The following is a 17,110-nucleotide window of genomic DNA, read 5'->3' on the forward strand; positions in this document are numbered from 1 at the left end:
AGTGGCCAATGACTGGGCGTCTCTTAAAGGCAGAAGAGCATAAAACAGACACAGGAAGCATTGTCATCACTGACAATCAACACTTTAAATAAAGATGTTCGCATGACATTGGAAAATGGGTATTGCAGACTGGTGCAAAGGTTAATTCTGCCCTCATCAAAAAATTCCACAACTGCTATTGCAAAGGCTGCATGTAAGTACGTTAAAGATGAGCCATGCCAACAAGAGAACAATGTTTGAGTTCATTGGTACCTATCATAGAATCATAGAATAACAGAGTTGGAAGGGACCTCATGGGTCATCTAGTCCAACCCCCTGCACTGTGCAGGACACTCACAACCCTCTCTCTCATACCAACAAAGTTAAGCTTCCATGTGCATGCACACTTCTTCAGTTCATCTCAGAGAGTCACATCGGTTGATCCACCAGCGCCATGTGTTCACCAGACCATTAAAAAGTCACATTTCTGAGGACTGTAGTTCAAATTAAAACTGGTACTCTTCTGTGCTATACAGTAATGACAGTCACAAGTGTTAAAAATGCCCAAGGAATGAAAACCATCTACGTTAAATTAAGGGCTGAATCCCTGCAGCTACTGCTTTCGGTGATTCTGGCAGTGTGAAACTGAAGAGGTTATGAGGTTGAAGAACTGTTAAGTAATCGAGCATAGTGCTGGAATAAGAACCTGAACTTAAAATGCTCGCAAACCTTCACTCTTCCGTCCCATTTACAGCTTCTAACTGAATTTGTCTTGCTGTCTTCTCAATGAAGCCAAATCCCTGCTGGCGTATCAGCTTCCCTCTTCTAAAAATGCAGAGACTCCCTAGCAGGAGCAGTAGGAATAAAGGGAGGATAAGCGTACTTCAATGAACCATCAGACAATCGTGGCAGAACATTATGAAAAGGGCCCTTTACATTAATGAGGACACCCGCAGCTAAAGCTGAGCAGGGGGGATAGACTCTCAGCAAAAAAGTGAGACCAGAGGTCAGGATGCAAGATGCCGATGAAATTTGCTGAGCGAATGCTTTCCTTTTGCCCAGGAACCTGGCCTTTGTTATACACCCTTGCCTCCTAGATTGCTCTCATCAATTATTTACTCGAAACGCCACTGAGCCCCAGACTAATCTTATATTCCCGCATCATCTTACTGGAGTTCTGAACACCCCGCAAAGTAACATTACCCTTTCGTGATATAAGAGCATGCCGTATGCTGAATATTTCACTTAGGCCATTGTTTAGCTACTGCTGTTCATCAGATGAAAACAACATTCAAACAAGCAAGCTCCTTTGAGCAGCCACCAATAAAATAGCTTCTGAGATCGGGTATCTGAAATCCCTACCAAACCACACTAAGGCCTAAGCATTGTTGTGGTTTTTTTGCACAATTGATCATATCGGGATGGTAACGCAAGAGATGAAACTCTTCCAGCCACCCTGCCAACATCACAGCCGGTGTAAATTAAATTCTGAGTACATCTGGCAGCCATATTCCTGGAGGTTATGGTGACGCGCCATCATTTATGGAGGCATCCTCAGACAGGGGCTAGCTGAGAAGAAGGCAGTAATGAAACACACAGAGATGTGTCACCCGTATAACCTTTCCTGACATATTCTCACCTTTCCGTTAAACGATATCTCATCATCACAGATATCACTGTATTATTAACATTGTACTTCTGTCAAGCATCCACAAAAACAAAATCACCTGAGTGACTCATGTCAGCTTCCCTTCACTCTTGTTCCTGCAAGCAACCACTGTACATCGACGCCTGAAGTGGAATTAGATCCTTCCAGCCAGGCTGTCTGCTCTGATGCCAACAGGATCTGTTTTCAGGGTACCAAACATGCATTGTGACATCTGTGCTGCTGACCCTGACCTGTGTTTGGTATCAAGGCAAACGAGAGGTCTGAAAGGGCAGGCTTCTCTCGTTTTGGCCATGCTACCCAATCCATAGCTTACATTAGGAGAGCGAGAGCACTAATCAGCAACTGGACAGAAGGGAATTAAAACTTGATAGTGAAGAGGCAACTTAAGAGTCATAGAGATGGAAGTGATCTCCAGGGTCATCTAGTTCAACTCACTGCAGAATGCAGGAAATTCACAACTACCTGCCCAACCACAGTGACTCCAAATCCATGCCCAGGTGATATCTCCTCCCACACACACACAAAAACAGAATCCTTGGCCAGTCTGGCCGGGAAGAATTTGCTTCCTGACCCCAAAGTGGTGATTGGCATTTCCCTGGGCATGCAAGAAAGGGCCACAAGAGCCAAACACTGACACAATCCCTTCTGCCTTAGCCACTTACAATCTGCCTAAATTCACAGAATCAGCAGTTCTGTGTGGTGGCTAATTGGCTTCTGCTTAAAAATTTACAAGGAAGGGGAACCCACCACCTCCCGAGGAAGCTGTTCCACTGAGGAACCATTCTGTCAGGATGTTCTTCCGGATGTTTAACCGGAAATTATTTTGAATTAATTTCATCCCATTGGTTTGGGTCCAACGGGCCTCAGTAAAATCGTCAAGCGTTGACCGGTCCCCAGTGATAAAAAGGTTGGGGACCACTGCTGTATATGCCAGCCCTCCAGATACTTGAAGATACTTGAAGATACTTGAAGAAGTCAGCTTGGTGTAGTGGTCAAGAGCGACAGCCTCTAATTTGGAGAGCTGGGTTTTTTCCCTCCCCCTCTACCTTGGGCTAGTCATAGTCCTGTTAGATCAGTTTCCCACACAGCTCTCCCAGCCTCGCCTACCTCACAGGGGGTCTGCTACCTTACCATTTAAATTCTTTTCAGAACTTTAAGTGACTTCACCACTACCACATTATCTCACAAATCTAATACCAAAACTCATTTGGAAATGTGAATCTGGAGGAAAAGAACAGGATTTATTGGGAGGGATGGCTGACCACGTCAGGCAGTGACAGTCAATTCCATCTTCATATTCAGCGGATTTGGAATTTACCCAAATCTAATTTGATGTGCTCAGAAGGTGAAATCAAATTGAAACTTGATTTCTTTCCCAGTTGAGATCAATGAATGCTTCATCCATGAGTGTGATATTCCCTTTTAATTAAAATCAGGTGACATTACAGAATCCCAGGAAAGAACAACCCATCCTAGGGAACCCATGGAAGAACACTCTTTTAAGGGTCTAGGTATTTCAGAACACTTGCCTATTTTAGACCGGGGTAGTCAACCTGTGGTCCTCCAGATTAGCGATCCCCAACCTGTGGGCCGTGGACTACATGTGGTCCTTCGACTAATTGGAGATGGGCCCCAAAGAACGCCTTCTCCCCGCCCCCCCCAGCCCTTTACTTCATCCCCCTCCAGCCCTTTACAACACACTTCATTGTTGTGGCGTGTCTGTATCTTATTTTGAAGGGATGTTTAAACATTACCATAGCGATCAGAGAGCGCTAGGGCAGTGGTTGAGAGTAGAGGAGTAAACTACCCCCCCCCCACCGGGCCTCAGTAAAAGGCGTTGAGTGGTCCCCGGTGAGAAAAAGGTTGGGGACCACTGCTCCAGATGGTCATGGACTACAATTCCCATGAGCCCCTGCCAGCATTTGCTGGCAGGGGCTCATGGGAATTGTAGTCCATGGACATCTGGAGGACCACAGGTTGACTACCCCTGTTTTAGACCATCTTCCCAGCCTTTCTTGGTTGTCTTTCAAGAGACATTGCTACATTTAATATCAGACTGCCTTATCTCCTCTTCTGACTTTCATCTATAATGTTCGTTATATGTTTTTATCTCCATTGTTGTGTTGGAATCTGTCGTTCCATTGCTGATATTTAGAGGTCTGTCCCATTAGAAAGACCATCATCTGTTTCTGGGCAGAATAATCCCTCTATACTGTAAAAGAAGAACAGGAGATAAAGAAATGAAAGATGGAGGAAAAAGCTAACACAGGGTGTGGAAGAAGGCCAGAAACACAAAATTTGATGTTCAGAAACCTGCCTTGTATGGTCTCCTTGCCTATATCACATTCCAAACCCATGCACCAGGGACCTGTGGGCAGTGACAGTATTTTAGGAATCTAAATGCTAAGCAAAATGTATATCCAAGCAGAGCAGCTGGACCCGCTCTTTCTCAGGAAATCACACTGCATAGATAATTTGTTCTTTAACGTTTACTAAACGTATCTACTTAAGCTTTTTCTGCATGGAAACTGATCATTAAGAAGGAACTGCGTATTCTTGCTCCCAGTCCCATAATGCTTTGCTCCATTGTGCCTCTGACAGTAAAGCTCTCTGGCATCAAGTAGCAAAACCCTCTGGGATATGCTGACCTTTCTTGTCAACGGCACTCCAAGGATGCTTATTCCTTTATTCCTTAGCCCACAAGCTGACAAAAAGGGGAAACAAAACTTGTACGGTTGAGAATCCTTCTGGAAGGACTGGGATGTGTCTGTAAAGATTTCAATTGATTTCAAAGAAGAATAGTTTAGTCCTATTATTATTATTATTATTATTATTATTATTATTATTATTATTATTATTATTATTATTATTATTATCTGATTTCCAGCCCTCCACTCCCAGAATGGCTTGTGGCGGGTTACAAACATACATAAAAACCCCAATAAAACTACCCCTAAGACAATAAAATAAACAACAATCAATACACAAGATGTCCAGAAGTGGCAGAATTCAATAGAACTAAACCCAACCCACTATCACCTGTGGGAGCAGAAAAAGGGGTTGCTGCCCATTAACCTGTCATCAAATAACCAAGGCGGTGGGGGGGGGGGGTTACACCACTGCACCTTTGCCAAAGAGCTAAACTATAAATCTAGACCTGAAAGAGTGAAAGGCTATACAGAAACGTAACCTACTGTAGATTCAAATGGGTAGCCATGTTGGTCTGAAGTAGCACAATAAAATCAGAGTCCACTAGCACCTTTAAGACCAACAAAGATTTATCCAAGACGAAGAGTGCTTGCACTCGAAAGCTCACGCCCCGAATAAATCTTTGTTGTTCTTAAAGGTGCTATTGGGCTCTGATTTTATAACCTACTGTGTTCAGCCCCCTAAAGACGCTGCTGTGAAAACCCCCCTCCAAACCTTGCTACAATGCAAGACAAAACTGATTTGCTGTCTAGGTGAATCCACTGTGTTTAATCTGTGTTTCCTTTCTCTCCTGCAGTGCTCGCCTGTTGGCTTTCATTCTGTGCAGCGGAGTCCCTCGCTTTTTGTCCCTCCTCCTGCAAGTGCAACAGTGGGACTCTGGAAGTGGACTGTAGTGGTTTGGGCCTTTCCTCGATCCCCGTGGACATTCCTACAAACACCAGGACCTTCCTTTTCCTCAACAACCAACTAAGCATCTTGCCAGGACAAGCTTTTTCCAACCTTTCCGCTCTCCGGAGACTGGATCTTTCAAACAACTTCTTAGACCAACTTCCTGAAAACGCTTTCAGGGACTTGGTGAACCTCACTGAGCTACAGTTGAGGAACAACAGCATCAGGAGCTTGGACAAAGACCTTCTCCAAAGCACCACTCTTCTACGTCAACTGGACTTATCAATCAATGGCATCGCTCAAATCCCCTCTGGCATCTTCGATGATCTATCCTCTCTCCGCTGGCTCTCCCTCAGGTCGAACCGCCTGCAAAATTTGGACAGGGTGACCTTTGAGCCATTGGTTAGCTTGCAGCAGTTGCAAGTGGGCGACAACCCCTGGGAATGTGACTGCAACCTGAGAGATTTCAAATACTGGATGGAATGGTTCTCTTATCGAGGTAGGTACCTAAGGGAGAGGACCTGTATCTCCCAAGCAACAATTATTATAAGCTAACTTTTGCAAGTTCGGGAGTGCTAAAGCAGTAGCTAGGCAGAAAAGGTGGATGGATCAGATTGGCCTACATTCTACTTCTTGTACATAATTCTACCATTCTAATTCTCAGTAATAATCCTGCGGTGTTATGCTACGAAGCATAGAGCGGTGCACAATAATTTGGCAGCAAGGGCGCTTCCAACCCAAAGTCCTGTAACCAGGTGCTGAGAGTCATTCACTCCCCCCAGAGGAGGAGTGTGAACTCATTGGTCACACATTTTCACACTAGGGAAAAGATCAAGGAAAGGTATAGTTGCTCCAGTGAAAGATATTTCTCGGAATAAAGGCAATTTGACGGCTCTAGAAGACCTAATAAAGTAAGGGGAAAGCCAGTGATTATATTATACGGTTGTGATCACTTAAGATTTGAGCATGACTCATGCATTATGCCCTAAGCAAACTTTGGCCTCTGCTCATTCACTGGGGATTTAACATTTTCTTCAGTACAGTCAGGACACCAAGTCCGTAGCTAGAAATGGTAAAGGGGCATAATAGTGCCCTGAAGAAAGGCAGCAAGGTTTCCTGGGGTCGGGTTGGCAGGTTCTCATCATCCCAAACTCTGAAGCTCATTGGATGCGGCCCAGTGACATCATGGACAGGATCCAGGGGTGTGACCTGGCAATGCTACATTGAACAGCAGTTCTAATGGTGGTAGACCCACAATTGCTGACTATTGTTCCAGATGGTATCCATGGATGTGCATATTTTCAATCATGCAATGACAAGATGAGCTATTTGTCAGGCTAAAAAAAAATGAACATTGACTACATGCTAAATGGAAAATTCAGTTGAGCGGTTGGTGCCAGATTGCTGCCTCCTGTCTCCAATTTATATGTGCAGTAGTAACCGAAAGCAGGCATGTAGCGGAATCTGAGGAGACATAACATTTGTGGGCAGACAGCTCTGAGATTCCAGCATGCTGTGCGGACTGAGAGCCCCAAAAGCTTAGATCTCAAGTCACCACGAAATGACGAAAATGAGCACCCTAACGAGTCCTGGGCCTAAGCCAGAGTCCAAGCAACTTGGTGGTGGTGAGGAGATATTATAGGTTAATCCACAACAAGTTTCCAATATTTTATCTGTGTTTTCATAAGATATGTTACAAGGTGTAAAGCTGGGGTAAGGAGTTAAGACTCAAAATAGTGTTAGGGAAAATAGGAGATGGGAGAATTGGAAACTAATCAGTGCTCAAATGAGTAAAATGAGAGATTTCAGAGTACATCTGCCTGCAAGTAACCCTGTGCACCGGAATTCCATATTGGTATATGTCTGTGTTTACTGTACAATCAGGGGAAAGTATTCTGTACAAATGTATAGTGTTTGCAGTCACAGCAAGCTTATTCCTGATTTCAGTTGGTTAAGATTGTTGTTTTTCTGTGTTGAGGAATGGCAGTGGATAAAGATTTATTTGGGCATTATGTCCTTTCAACATTTTGGCCTCATCCCTCATCAATTTAGCCTTGGTTCCAGATTATGGAAGAGATGAGGAGGTGAGTTTGACAGTTAAGTAAAAGATATTCAGCTCAAGCTCAGAGGGCCCTGTTCTTTCACACAGGTGAACTCCAGCAAGCTGAGCAGAACATTTTTCTGTTCCTGTCCTCCCACTCCCACGGCCCCTCCTACACCTGAGGAAAAATCCCTACTGCAAACAGGGGATGCAACCCTCAAATAGTATAATTTTAATTTTCTCCCATGAATCTCACCTGTCATTGTGGATACTAGAGGACAGAAACAAACATGAAAGAAGCAAAAGGTCCAGACAGAAATGTTATGGGACAAAGGACTTGAGAATGAATTTGGTCAAGAAGGGAATAATTGACACAGCTTCCACTATCTTACAGCTTTCCCCTCTCTCATTCCTTCCTAGGCAATTTCAATACAAATTGCTTGTACATTTCCCCTTATACCCGCACAAAGAAAAAGGCCAGAGAGTTGCTTTCTTTCTTTAAAGAGAGAGAGAGAGAGAGAGAGAGAGAGAGAGAGAGAGAGAGAGAGAGAGAGAGAGAGAGAGACGGGCCATTGCCCACTATCTCTAGTTGTTAGTGGCCTGCAAGACATTTACCATAACCTAACCTAAGATTTTCCATTTGTAAAACTGTCTCAGTTGCATGTATCTCATCAGTCGCGGGCAATTTGTTCATTGGCAATCTCTGAGTTAGTTAACTGGCGATATGCTTTGATATTATTGTGTGGAAAACATTAAGCATTTATATTACCAACCGCTTGTGGACTATCAGCAGAACTTCAGCAAAACCTGTAATTGTGGCTACACTGTTTGATCCAGGTTACCTTTTAAATGGTGCTCAGGCTCTAGGTTTATATATTTTTCTTATGTTGCCCCGTTTGGGGGGGGGGGGCAAAAGAATACCTTCATTTTTAAAGTATTGCTTCTGGAAAATAAGCAGAAAGCCCAATAAGCAGAAAGCCACATTTTCACAGTGTTTTTGCATTGGGCTGAAACAACCAGTGGGACAGGGTGTTTTGCTGGAGAAGAAAGCCTTCGGGGGGAGGCGGGGTATAAATACAACAACAACAACAATAATAAAAGACTCTCCTGTAGCCACAAATAATTCTGGCACCTCTGTCCAGCTAGAAGTCCCTCCCCGTTCCAGCTGCACAGTCCAGATTTCTGTGCCCTTGAAAATGTTCACACAGCTGCTATTAAGAGGGCCAGGGAAAGAGCATTAGGAAATTGGCTAAGCTGCCAAGCTCTGGTCCGGGTCCAGCGGCATCTTTCCCCAAACCAGCGACCTTCCTAACTTCGGACTCTGTCACGTGGCACCCTTAAGCCCTCAGCCACCTACCCAAAGGCCTCCAGTGCTTTCAAATAAATTAGACTCTGTCTCTTCATAATCATACGAGCTAGGGAGCTAAGTCTCAGGGGACCCTCCTCTGATCCCAGATTATCACATCCGTTTGAAAGGATTCAAGGGGGGGGGGTCTTGTTATTCCTGAAGAGCTGGTACAATTGTCCCAAATACTTTTAGATAAGGGGACACTTGGCTGGTTCCCTTAAGTCTAATGGCAAATCTTTTCATTCCATCATTTTGCAGTCCTTGACATGTAATATCTAATGTTATGGCTGAAGAAGAAGAATTGGTTAGTCTCAAAGCGGCTACAATCGCCTTCCCTTTCCTCTCCCCACAACAGGCGCCCTGTGAGGTGGGTGAGCCTGAGAGAGCCCTCATATTACTGAAGAAAAAGAAGAGTTGGTTCTTATATGCTGCTTTTCTCTATCCGAAGGAGTCTCAAAGCGGCTTACATTCGCCTTCCCGTTCCTCTCCCCACAACAGACACCCTGTGGGGTGGGTGAGGCTGAGAGAGCCCTGATATCACTTCTGGTCAGAACAGCTTTATCAGCGCCGTGACGAGCCCAAGGTCACCCAGCTGGCTGCATGTAGGGGAGTGCAGAATGGAAACTGGCTCGCCAGATTAGAAGACCGTACTCCTAACCACGACACCAAACTGAAGAAAGGGAGACAGCCGTAATATATTAAAGGGCTCAGGAGTAACGACACAAAATAAGCAAAGGGCCTTATTGCCCTGAACATGGTTTCGCACCACAAGTTTGTACTAACCCCCCTCCCCTTTTTTTTTGTCCTGTGGGATTAGGAGGAAAGATAGACCAGCTGGCATGTACCCTGCCTAAGGAGCTGCGGGGGAAGGATATGCGCATGGTGCCCATGGAGATGTTCAACTACTGTTCCCAACTGGAGGATGAGAACAGTTCCACAGTTCTGGACAACGTTGGCCCTCCTTGCAGTAAGGGAAGCACAACTGCTGCCAAGGCTAAAACGGGTCTGGAAGTCGAAGAGGAGCCGACTGTGGGGTGCCCCCAGAAACAGAAATACAGGCCCGTCAGCGTGCGCAGGGCCATCGGCACCGTCATCATAGCTGGGGTAGTTTGCGGCATTGTGTGCATCATGATGGTCGTGGCCGCAGCATACGGCTGCATCTATGCATCTCTCATGGCAAAGTACCACCGGGAACTGAAGAAGAGGCAGCCGCTGATGGGAGACACGGAAGGTGAGCACGAGGAACAAAAGCAGATCTCGTCCGTGGCGTGAACGGATGCCTTCTTGGAAGGAAGGAAAGCAGTGACAGAAGGAAACAGGATTGCAGGAGTCTCTTGAGTCCTTACAGATCTTCTCAGACGTACAAATGTACTGCGCACCAGATTGGCAAAACACGCTTCTGAGTTCAGGCCGGCCACTTCCAACTTTGGTTGCTCTCCTTCCCTCTGCCCTCGTGTACTTCCGAGCAAATAAACTGTAGTCAGACCTCAAGTGCTAATCATTTCTCGTTTGCACAAAACTCCACACCGATGCTCACGTGTAGGGAACCCAAGCCAGCCTGGCACCCTCCCCCCCCTCCCCATTACATTCGTACTCTGCACATTCCCATAGCATCAGAGAAAACTTTCCCAAACAGAAGGAATAGCCAAAGGCACCAAGACAACCCCTGTGATTGTGTCTAAACTTCACAAATGGGGTTAATAACATCACCGCACAGTCATCTGTCCTTCCCTGTCATCTGTACAAGAAACCCACTTCACAGTTACCCCAGGACTGATGGGAGGCCAGTACACTGCAGACACAGAGAATTTGACATTCCTGATTTTAATAGGAACAGACTAAATATTCCGTAGGCTGCAGACATGTTGCATACACTCACTCTGGCGTGTACCCCACTTTGCGTGATCAAGGACGCAGACGAATAAACCAACAAACACCGGCTGATCACCCCATATATACACATAAACTTATGCTTCTGGGCACCTTTGTTTCTTTACATACCATCTGTACTATTAGTAGCAAACCAAAAAAATGTACAAGCTGCCTCCTGATATGCACGACGATTTATAATCTTTCCAAGGAAGAGCCTTAAAAGCGTTTGAAAAAGAAAAGATGCAGAGGAGAAGGAGGTTGAGTCACCATTACAAACAGGGCGGTTACTTTCGGAAAGCTAATGTGCCACCTCAGAAAGGGGGAAACGGTGGGGTTTCCCCCCTTTGAGATATTAGAGAATTAATCTGAAAGGCTCTTGTGGCAAAAGCAGGTCTCCAGGAGGGATTTAAGAGAACAACAGCCTGTCTGATCTTCTTAAAAGTATTTTTGGATATGGATGGTGGCGAGGCGGAGCATGGGCACGGTTGTGACAAAATCAGACAAACCGGAGACCAGAATCATGATTGCAGCAAGGTGGCTAGATGTGTGGGATTAATGCAGTGGAGGGTGGCTCAGATAGGGAGGACTGGGGGGAAAGGATGCAGAGCCATGAATAAGACAGCACAGAGTGCTAAGTAAAATGCAGGGGGACAGAGTCACAGCTCAGAAATCTAAAACGGTCGATCAGCTACTGCTACAAACACCTTTTTTTAATATAAGCCCGTTTGTACATCACTTGTGTCCAGATGTGTATGCTGAGTGACTAGCCAAGGTTCCTACGAAACATGAGTCATAGCATTAAAGTGTACAGTGGCACCCATGCATATGATCACTCCAACACAGACACATGTGTGTGCATCTTTCCCTCCCCCCACAAAAAAACCCCTCCCTACCTTTCCCCCAATCTGGCTTTTAAACCATACAGCACCTCACAGTAGCATCGTCTTTTTTTTAAGCTGAAGGGAGGAGGGGAACCAACATAAGGACTCATTTTATATCAAGGAAAGTGGGATAAAGTACTGTCTCCAGGGGAGAGCACATATTGCCATGGTAACCTGCTCTAGCCCGTCACAGCGGGTATTCCTGGGATAGGAAGATGACACAAGAGGTCGGGCAGCTGCAGTTTTTGTGGATCTGGTGATCCTTGCAGTCGTGAAACAACTTGGCAGCTGGCCCCGATCCTCAGGTACTTTGCCAGCAACTCAGGAGCAGAACCCAGCAATCTTAGCCGGGCATGGATCAAGTCATCAGCGCTCTTCCTTCTCCTGTTGCATTTTGATGCCTTTCCGCTGATCTTTTCCCTCGCCGCCAGAATTCCTAATGGAAACAAGGCTCGTTTTCCTTTCGGCCCACCGCACCTTCAAATCCCTCGTCCCAGGAAAGGAGCACTGTGAAGGACTCAAGGCCCCATCCAGCAGCCGCAATTCTATCTTCCTTTGTTCTGTTAAGCAAAGAACTATCACGTCCGCAGAGATGGAATGCTCTTCGTGGACAGATGCCGTGGCAGAAACAAATTCCCATGGAGCACTAGGGAAGCCATGGGGGGAAAGGCATCTGGCAGGCATTTCAACACAGTTGAAGGCATTACGTGCACAAACACAGCTACCGAGGCAAGGGACAAATGCCAAAAACGGAGGACAGACTATGTACCAGGTATGAAGGGTAGTTCCTCCAATTCAGCCAACTCTACTCCAGCTTTATCCCAGACGGATGGGCAAAACTAGATTACTAAATACTGGCAAGTATGTGTGTGTTGCTTCCTACTACTAGGGATACTCGGCCAACCACCACTAGCACTCTGCCTACTGGATATAAAACTCCAACCTTACTATCTCTATAATCTTCCCAAAGGAACTTACCTCCAAAAGATACTGGACAGCACAATCATACTTGAAATGGGACTTATGTCAGAGCAGTATATTTATAGATCTCTATTTTACTTCCAAGAAATAATGAAATGATTGCACAAAGGAAATGGCGTATGATGTGGTGTTTAGGGGATGAGAAGAACTGGTGAATGAAACATTAGGAGTAGAAGAAAGAATTCTCCTCTCCTTCCCATCTCCTGAATAGGTTTCCTTCTCTCGCCAATGACATTTTCCATTTTCCATGGTGTTGTGAGATTAATTACAACCTCATACTTTGTTCTGATTTTTCATTGCTATGGCACAGGACTGGCCCTGATACTTCCAACTCCTAAAGTTCTACTCTGCAAATGGGAAGTAAGTGAAGGGAAGGGAAAGTTGGGTGAGAAAAATGGGACAGAGGGTAACCAGGACAGTTGGAGACTGCTTGGTCCCCAAAGAAACTGGAATAGTTTGGGAGTACAATGGGCTAAAAAGCAGGGGTGGCCAAACTGTGGCTCTCCAGATGTCCATGGACTACAATTCCCATGCTGGCAGGGGCTTATGGGAATTGTAGTCCATAGATATCTGGAGAGCCACAGTTTGGCCACCCCTGGGCGAAAGAGAGTGTGAAGCTGTTGCGTGATTGGAGAATGCAATAAACCAATATGGAAAATGGCCTCTGTCTTACTGAGAAATTGTGCCTTCAGCTGTGATGAGGTGATAAGCATTTTTAATGAGGGTCCTGGAATTTCTAGGGCTCCCCAAGATGTATAAAAACATCAAAGATAAGAGAGGGGGAAATCTTGCATTTCATCCTCTTTCAGTCATCTAAAGCAGACCAAGCTCTAAATATCGAGAAAAACTGGGATCTAGCAGATGTTGTAGCTGTGGATTTCGGGAGACGAAAAGAAAAATCTGGACTTACTGAATTCATTTTAGAACAAAGCCTGAGCCCAGAGACACCTTTAAGACCAACACAGTAGATGATTTTGTGTTCACACACACTTCTTCCGATACAATCAAATGGACATTACCATATATGTAGGCAGAGGGTAAGCAGTACATTAGCATACAGCATAATGAAGATGTTTAACAGATTCAAGGACCAAACAGGAATAACAAGTTTAGTTTATATCTTTCTCCCCAGAATTAAACAAATGATAACCGTCTTCGTTAAATGTCTTCATTACATTAAATATTATGTTGTATGCTAATTTCCTGCTCACCTTCTATCTATATGCATGGGCTCATAATTGCTATTTCATTGTATCAGAAGAGGTTTGCATGCACATGAAAGCTTCTACCTTGGGTAAAATTTTGTCGGTCTTAAAGGCACCAGTGGACTCAAATTTCATCCTGCTGTCTCAGACCAACATGGCTACCAACCTGGATCTGGATTCATGTTAATTATTCTATTTGAAAAGAGGTTCATCAGTAAAAACATTAGAGAATTAATGTTTTGAGTGAAACTGGGCAAATATATAACTGACCCACAGTGCTTTCCAGCAGAATCGATATACCTTGGCACGACAGCAGTCAGCTTGCATGGCTGTGCTGAATATTCCATGTATAAGATCAAAATACTACCAGAGATGCATGGCTGCATAAATGTTATGTTACGGAGATTATTCAGGAGTTTGATGATATGCTACCCATGCCAGAATTTGTCCGTACAAGTCCATGGAGTGTTCTCACCAAAGGCACAAGAAATACACAGTTCTGGTTAATATGGTTAACTGTGGAGTCCTAAGAGGAATTACACTCTTTTATGCCTATTGACTTCAATGGAACTAGAAGGGTGCAGCTCTGTTTAGGATTACACTTGTGAAGCTGGTTTTTGTGCTGTATAATTTGGGGCATAGTCCTTAAGAATGGAAGTACCTGTCTAATGGCTTAATTTCAATAACCTCTCCGAAGCTTGTTTCTCTGTATATGCAGATGAGATCTTGAAAACATATGCATGAGAACCATCACTAAAAGCAAAAAAACCAAATGAGCCTGGTTCTCTTCATAGGCTTGATCTATCCCAATCAAAAAGACTGGATGATTATTAGAAGCATGAAAATGCTGCAATATGAACATTCATAATACATGTGCTTGTGACATCACTGCACAAAAATGTACATGCATGGAATTGAAGCAGAAATATCTATGTCAACTGTTAAAAAAAAAAAAACACTTGTTGTTCTCCAGGCAATCGACTTTTTCCGGCTCTCAGACGCAGCCAGCAAGGAGAGGCTCCCCTAACAAAAAATTAGTTCTCTGATATTGGTGGGAAGCCACAGTGACCATTTATGCACTGGGAACTTCACTGCCCCAGTTCCCGTGCAGGAGCACAAATCCGGGCCGGATGAGGTGCACCACGCCAAATGCTCTCCCACGTGGGTGCAGGAAGAGGTGGGGCAACCTGCCATGACTAAAACTCCAGCCTGCAGCCCGGCATGAAACCTCCAGTGCATAAATGGTCAATGAGTGATAATCTAACTCCAACAATAAAAGTGTATGCAGACAGGGAGATACGCACTCTTAGCCCGACAGGTTAAAGCTCAGCCAAGGGAAATACACTTGGTTCAATCAGACCGACCCAGGAAAAAAGGATGTAGGCACAGTTGGTGGGAGGGGAGGACAGGTGGCACGTGCAATCTTTTTGTTTTCTTTCTGTTAGGTATATTAGAGTTTAAGGGAGAGCAATGAGATTTTTAACAAAACAGCTGAAGGTATATTATATTTCTGGCTTGTTGTTTTAGAAGAATAATAAAGAATGTATTTTCCTAAACACCTCAGGTTTTCAATGTGATTTGTGAAAGCTACCTGAGTCTACTTCTCCACAATCCCCTACAAAAATGGCAGAAACGCAAGAAGTTCTTGAATTCTCATGGTTCAAATACACAAGGAAATCATATGGACCAGGGGTAGTCAACCTGGGGTCCTCCAGATGTCCGTGGACTACAATTCCCAATGGGCTCATGGGAATTGTAGTCCATGGACATCTGGAGGACCAAAAGTTGACTACCCCTGATATGGGCCATAGGGAAGGTAAAGACAGTTTTAAATATGGATGAAAGCATGTCCCAGTGAATTCTACATCTGAATATTTCAAGTGTGCTTTAATGCCATGAGGACCAATATCCTCATTTAAAAGTAGGCAAACCTCTTTGCACAACCTAACCCCACTCCGGCTTGTACAAGTAGTCGTGCCTGGACTCAGCAGGCAAGTGAAGGAGATGGGAGGATTGGATTCCCACCCCATGAATCTTGCAGGCCCTCCTTTGTCGTCAATCTAATTCTCATGATGGTCCCACTGAGCAGATGAACAAAAAAAAATTGAACAAAGTGGGTCACACAGAGGAAACTGTTTTAGAAACCTGGGTACTCCCAGGTGTGCAGAAAAATCTGAAAAATAAACAGAGGAGGCCAAAAACAAACATAAAGCAGACACTGCAAAATAGTGGACGTCCATTTGGGGGCTGGTAAGCAACCTCATGGAGTGCTGACTTCTGACTTGGGTACAGGCCCTCTGTGGTGATATGTACAACAGGCTTAGGTTCATCTACATTACCGCCGATGTTGTATGGCAGCAGGGATTAGCCCTGCTGCTGTACAGATGCCGACCCAGCCTTTTCTGCCTGTGCAGAATCGGTCTTACCATTGCACTGTTTTTGGCCCCATCCACATAACATCATCCTGTTTCTCTGTTTCCTGTGCTTTGCTGTTATCTGATATGATCTTTTTTTTTGGGGGGGGGGAATCACAGTCAAAGCACTTTGGCTGTCATGTTCCATGTCTTGACCACATTAATGCCATTTCCTTTACCTCAATCCCTGTAGTGATATTATGTCCGTGCTGGCTTTGTGCTAGCCCTGCCTGCATGTGCCACCGACTTGACTGGCTATCCACAAACGTGATGCAAACGAGCCCTGTGCTGGGCAGACTGAACCAATTTAACTGGTGCAATCGCTCACGTGACTGCAGGGCTGGACGGTTCCAGGCGTTGCAACTCTGTCGGCATATTTGCCCATGCTACACTGCTCCCACTCTTTGAAAGACATCATCACACCAGCCCTCTTCCAGTATGCCACCCCATTAGAACGAAAGCCACGAAAGATACATACACAGCCTTTCCTTGTGCTCTGAAATAACTCCAGAATACTTTCAGAGCCCTCGTTTCCAGTGTACAGGGTGATTCCTTTCTTCCTCACTCTCTTTCATCATTTCCTTCTCTCCCTCTCTCCTTCTCGCCTCTCCATGAGCAGATGTACTTCTGATATCCCTTTCTCTGATCTTCTCAACTGTCACTTTTCGACTGTGCTGGAGACAATTCCAGCCCCCACATGCCATCTGCCTGCCGAAAGGATCGCTCTTCTCCGCAAGCAGGGGCTTTTCTTCTGCCATTCTTCCGCTTGACAGAAATCCAGGTCATTTGAGAGAGAGAGACACCGTGGAGCCTTGGGTGGGCTCCAAATTTAGATGCCGGTTTGGGTCTAAACGAGGGTATTGTGAACTTAGGACAGGAAGCGTAGGAGGAAAGCAACTTGCGTCCGATTCTGAATTGATAAGAGTCAGCCTTACGATGAAACACTCCAACAGCTTCTTTACAGCTCAAGCCCAGACAGGCAAACACATCTCAGGAGGAAGCCTGGCACACAGGAATGTTCTGTTTTGGGAACAGACAGAGCCCCAGCTGCTCCAGGCTCCCCCATCTCTCTCTCTCTCTCTCTCACAGACACACACACACACACACACACACACCACTGAAT

General features: G+C 45.1%; 2 protein-coding genes across 10 annotated transcripts in view; one reads left to right on the forward strand and one right to left on the reverse strand.

The window, feature by feature from the left end:
* Positions 1–14,346, forward strand: part of LRTM2 (leucine rich repeat transmembrane protein 2) — a 53,160-nt gene extending 38,814 nt beyond the window's left edge. For all 7 annotated transcript variants that reach the window (XM_077340038.1, XM_077340040.1, XM_077340041.1 and 4 more), the window contains 2 exons: positions 5,154–5,744; positions 9,452–14,346. In XM_077340038.1, coding sequence (XP_077196153.1) covers positions 5,154–5,744; positions 9,452–9,906 — 1,046 coding nt within the window. In that variant the 3' untranslated portion in view covers positions 9,907–14,346. The remainder of the gene's footprint in view (positions 1–5,153; positions 5,745–9,451) is intronic.
* CACNA2D4 (calcium voltage-gated channel auxiliary subunit alpha2delta 4) overlaps positions 1–17,110 on the reverse strand; it is a 208,767-nt gene that overhangs the window by 79,107 nt on the left and 112,550 nt on the right. The gene's annotated exons all lie outside the window — the stretch shown is intronic.

Source organism: Paroedura picta, chromosome 5, assembly GCF_049243985.1.
Source record: "Paroedura picta isolate Pp20150507F chromosome 5, Ppicta_v3.0, whole genome shotgun sequence".
NCBI classification, from domain to species: domain Eukaryota; kingdom Metazoa; phylum Chordata; class Lepidosauria; order Squamata; family Gekkonidae; genus Paroedura; species Paroedura picta.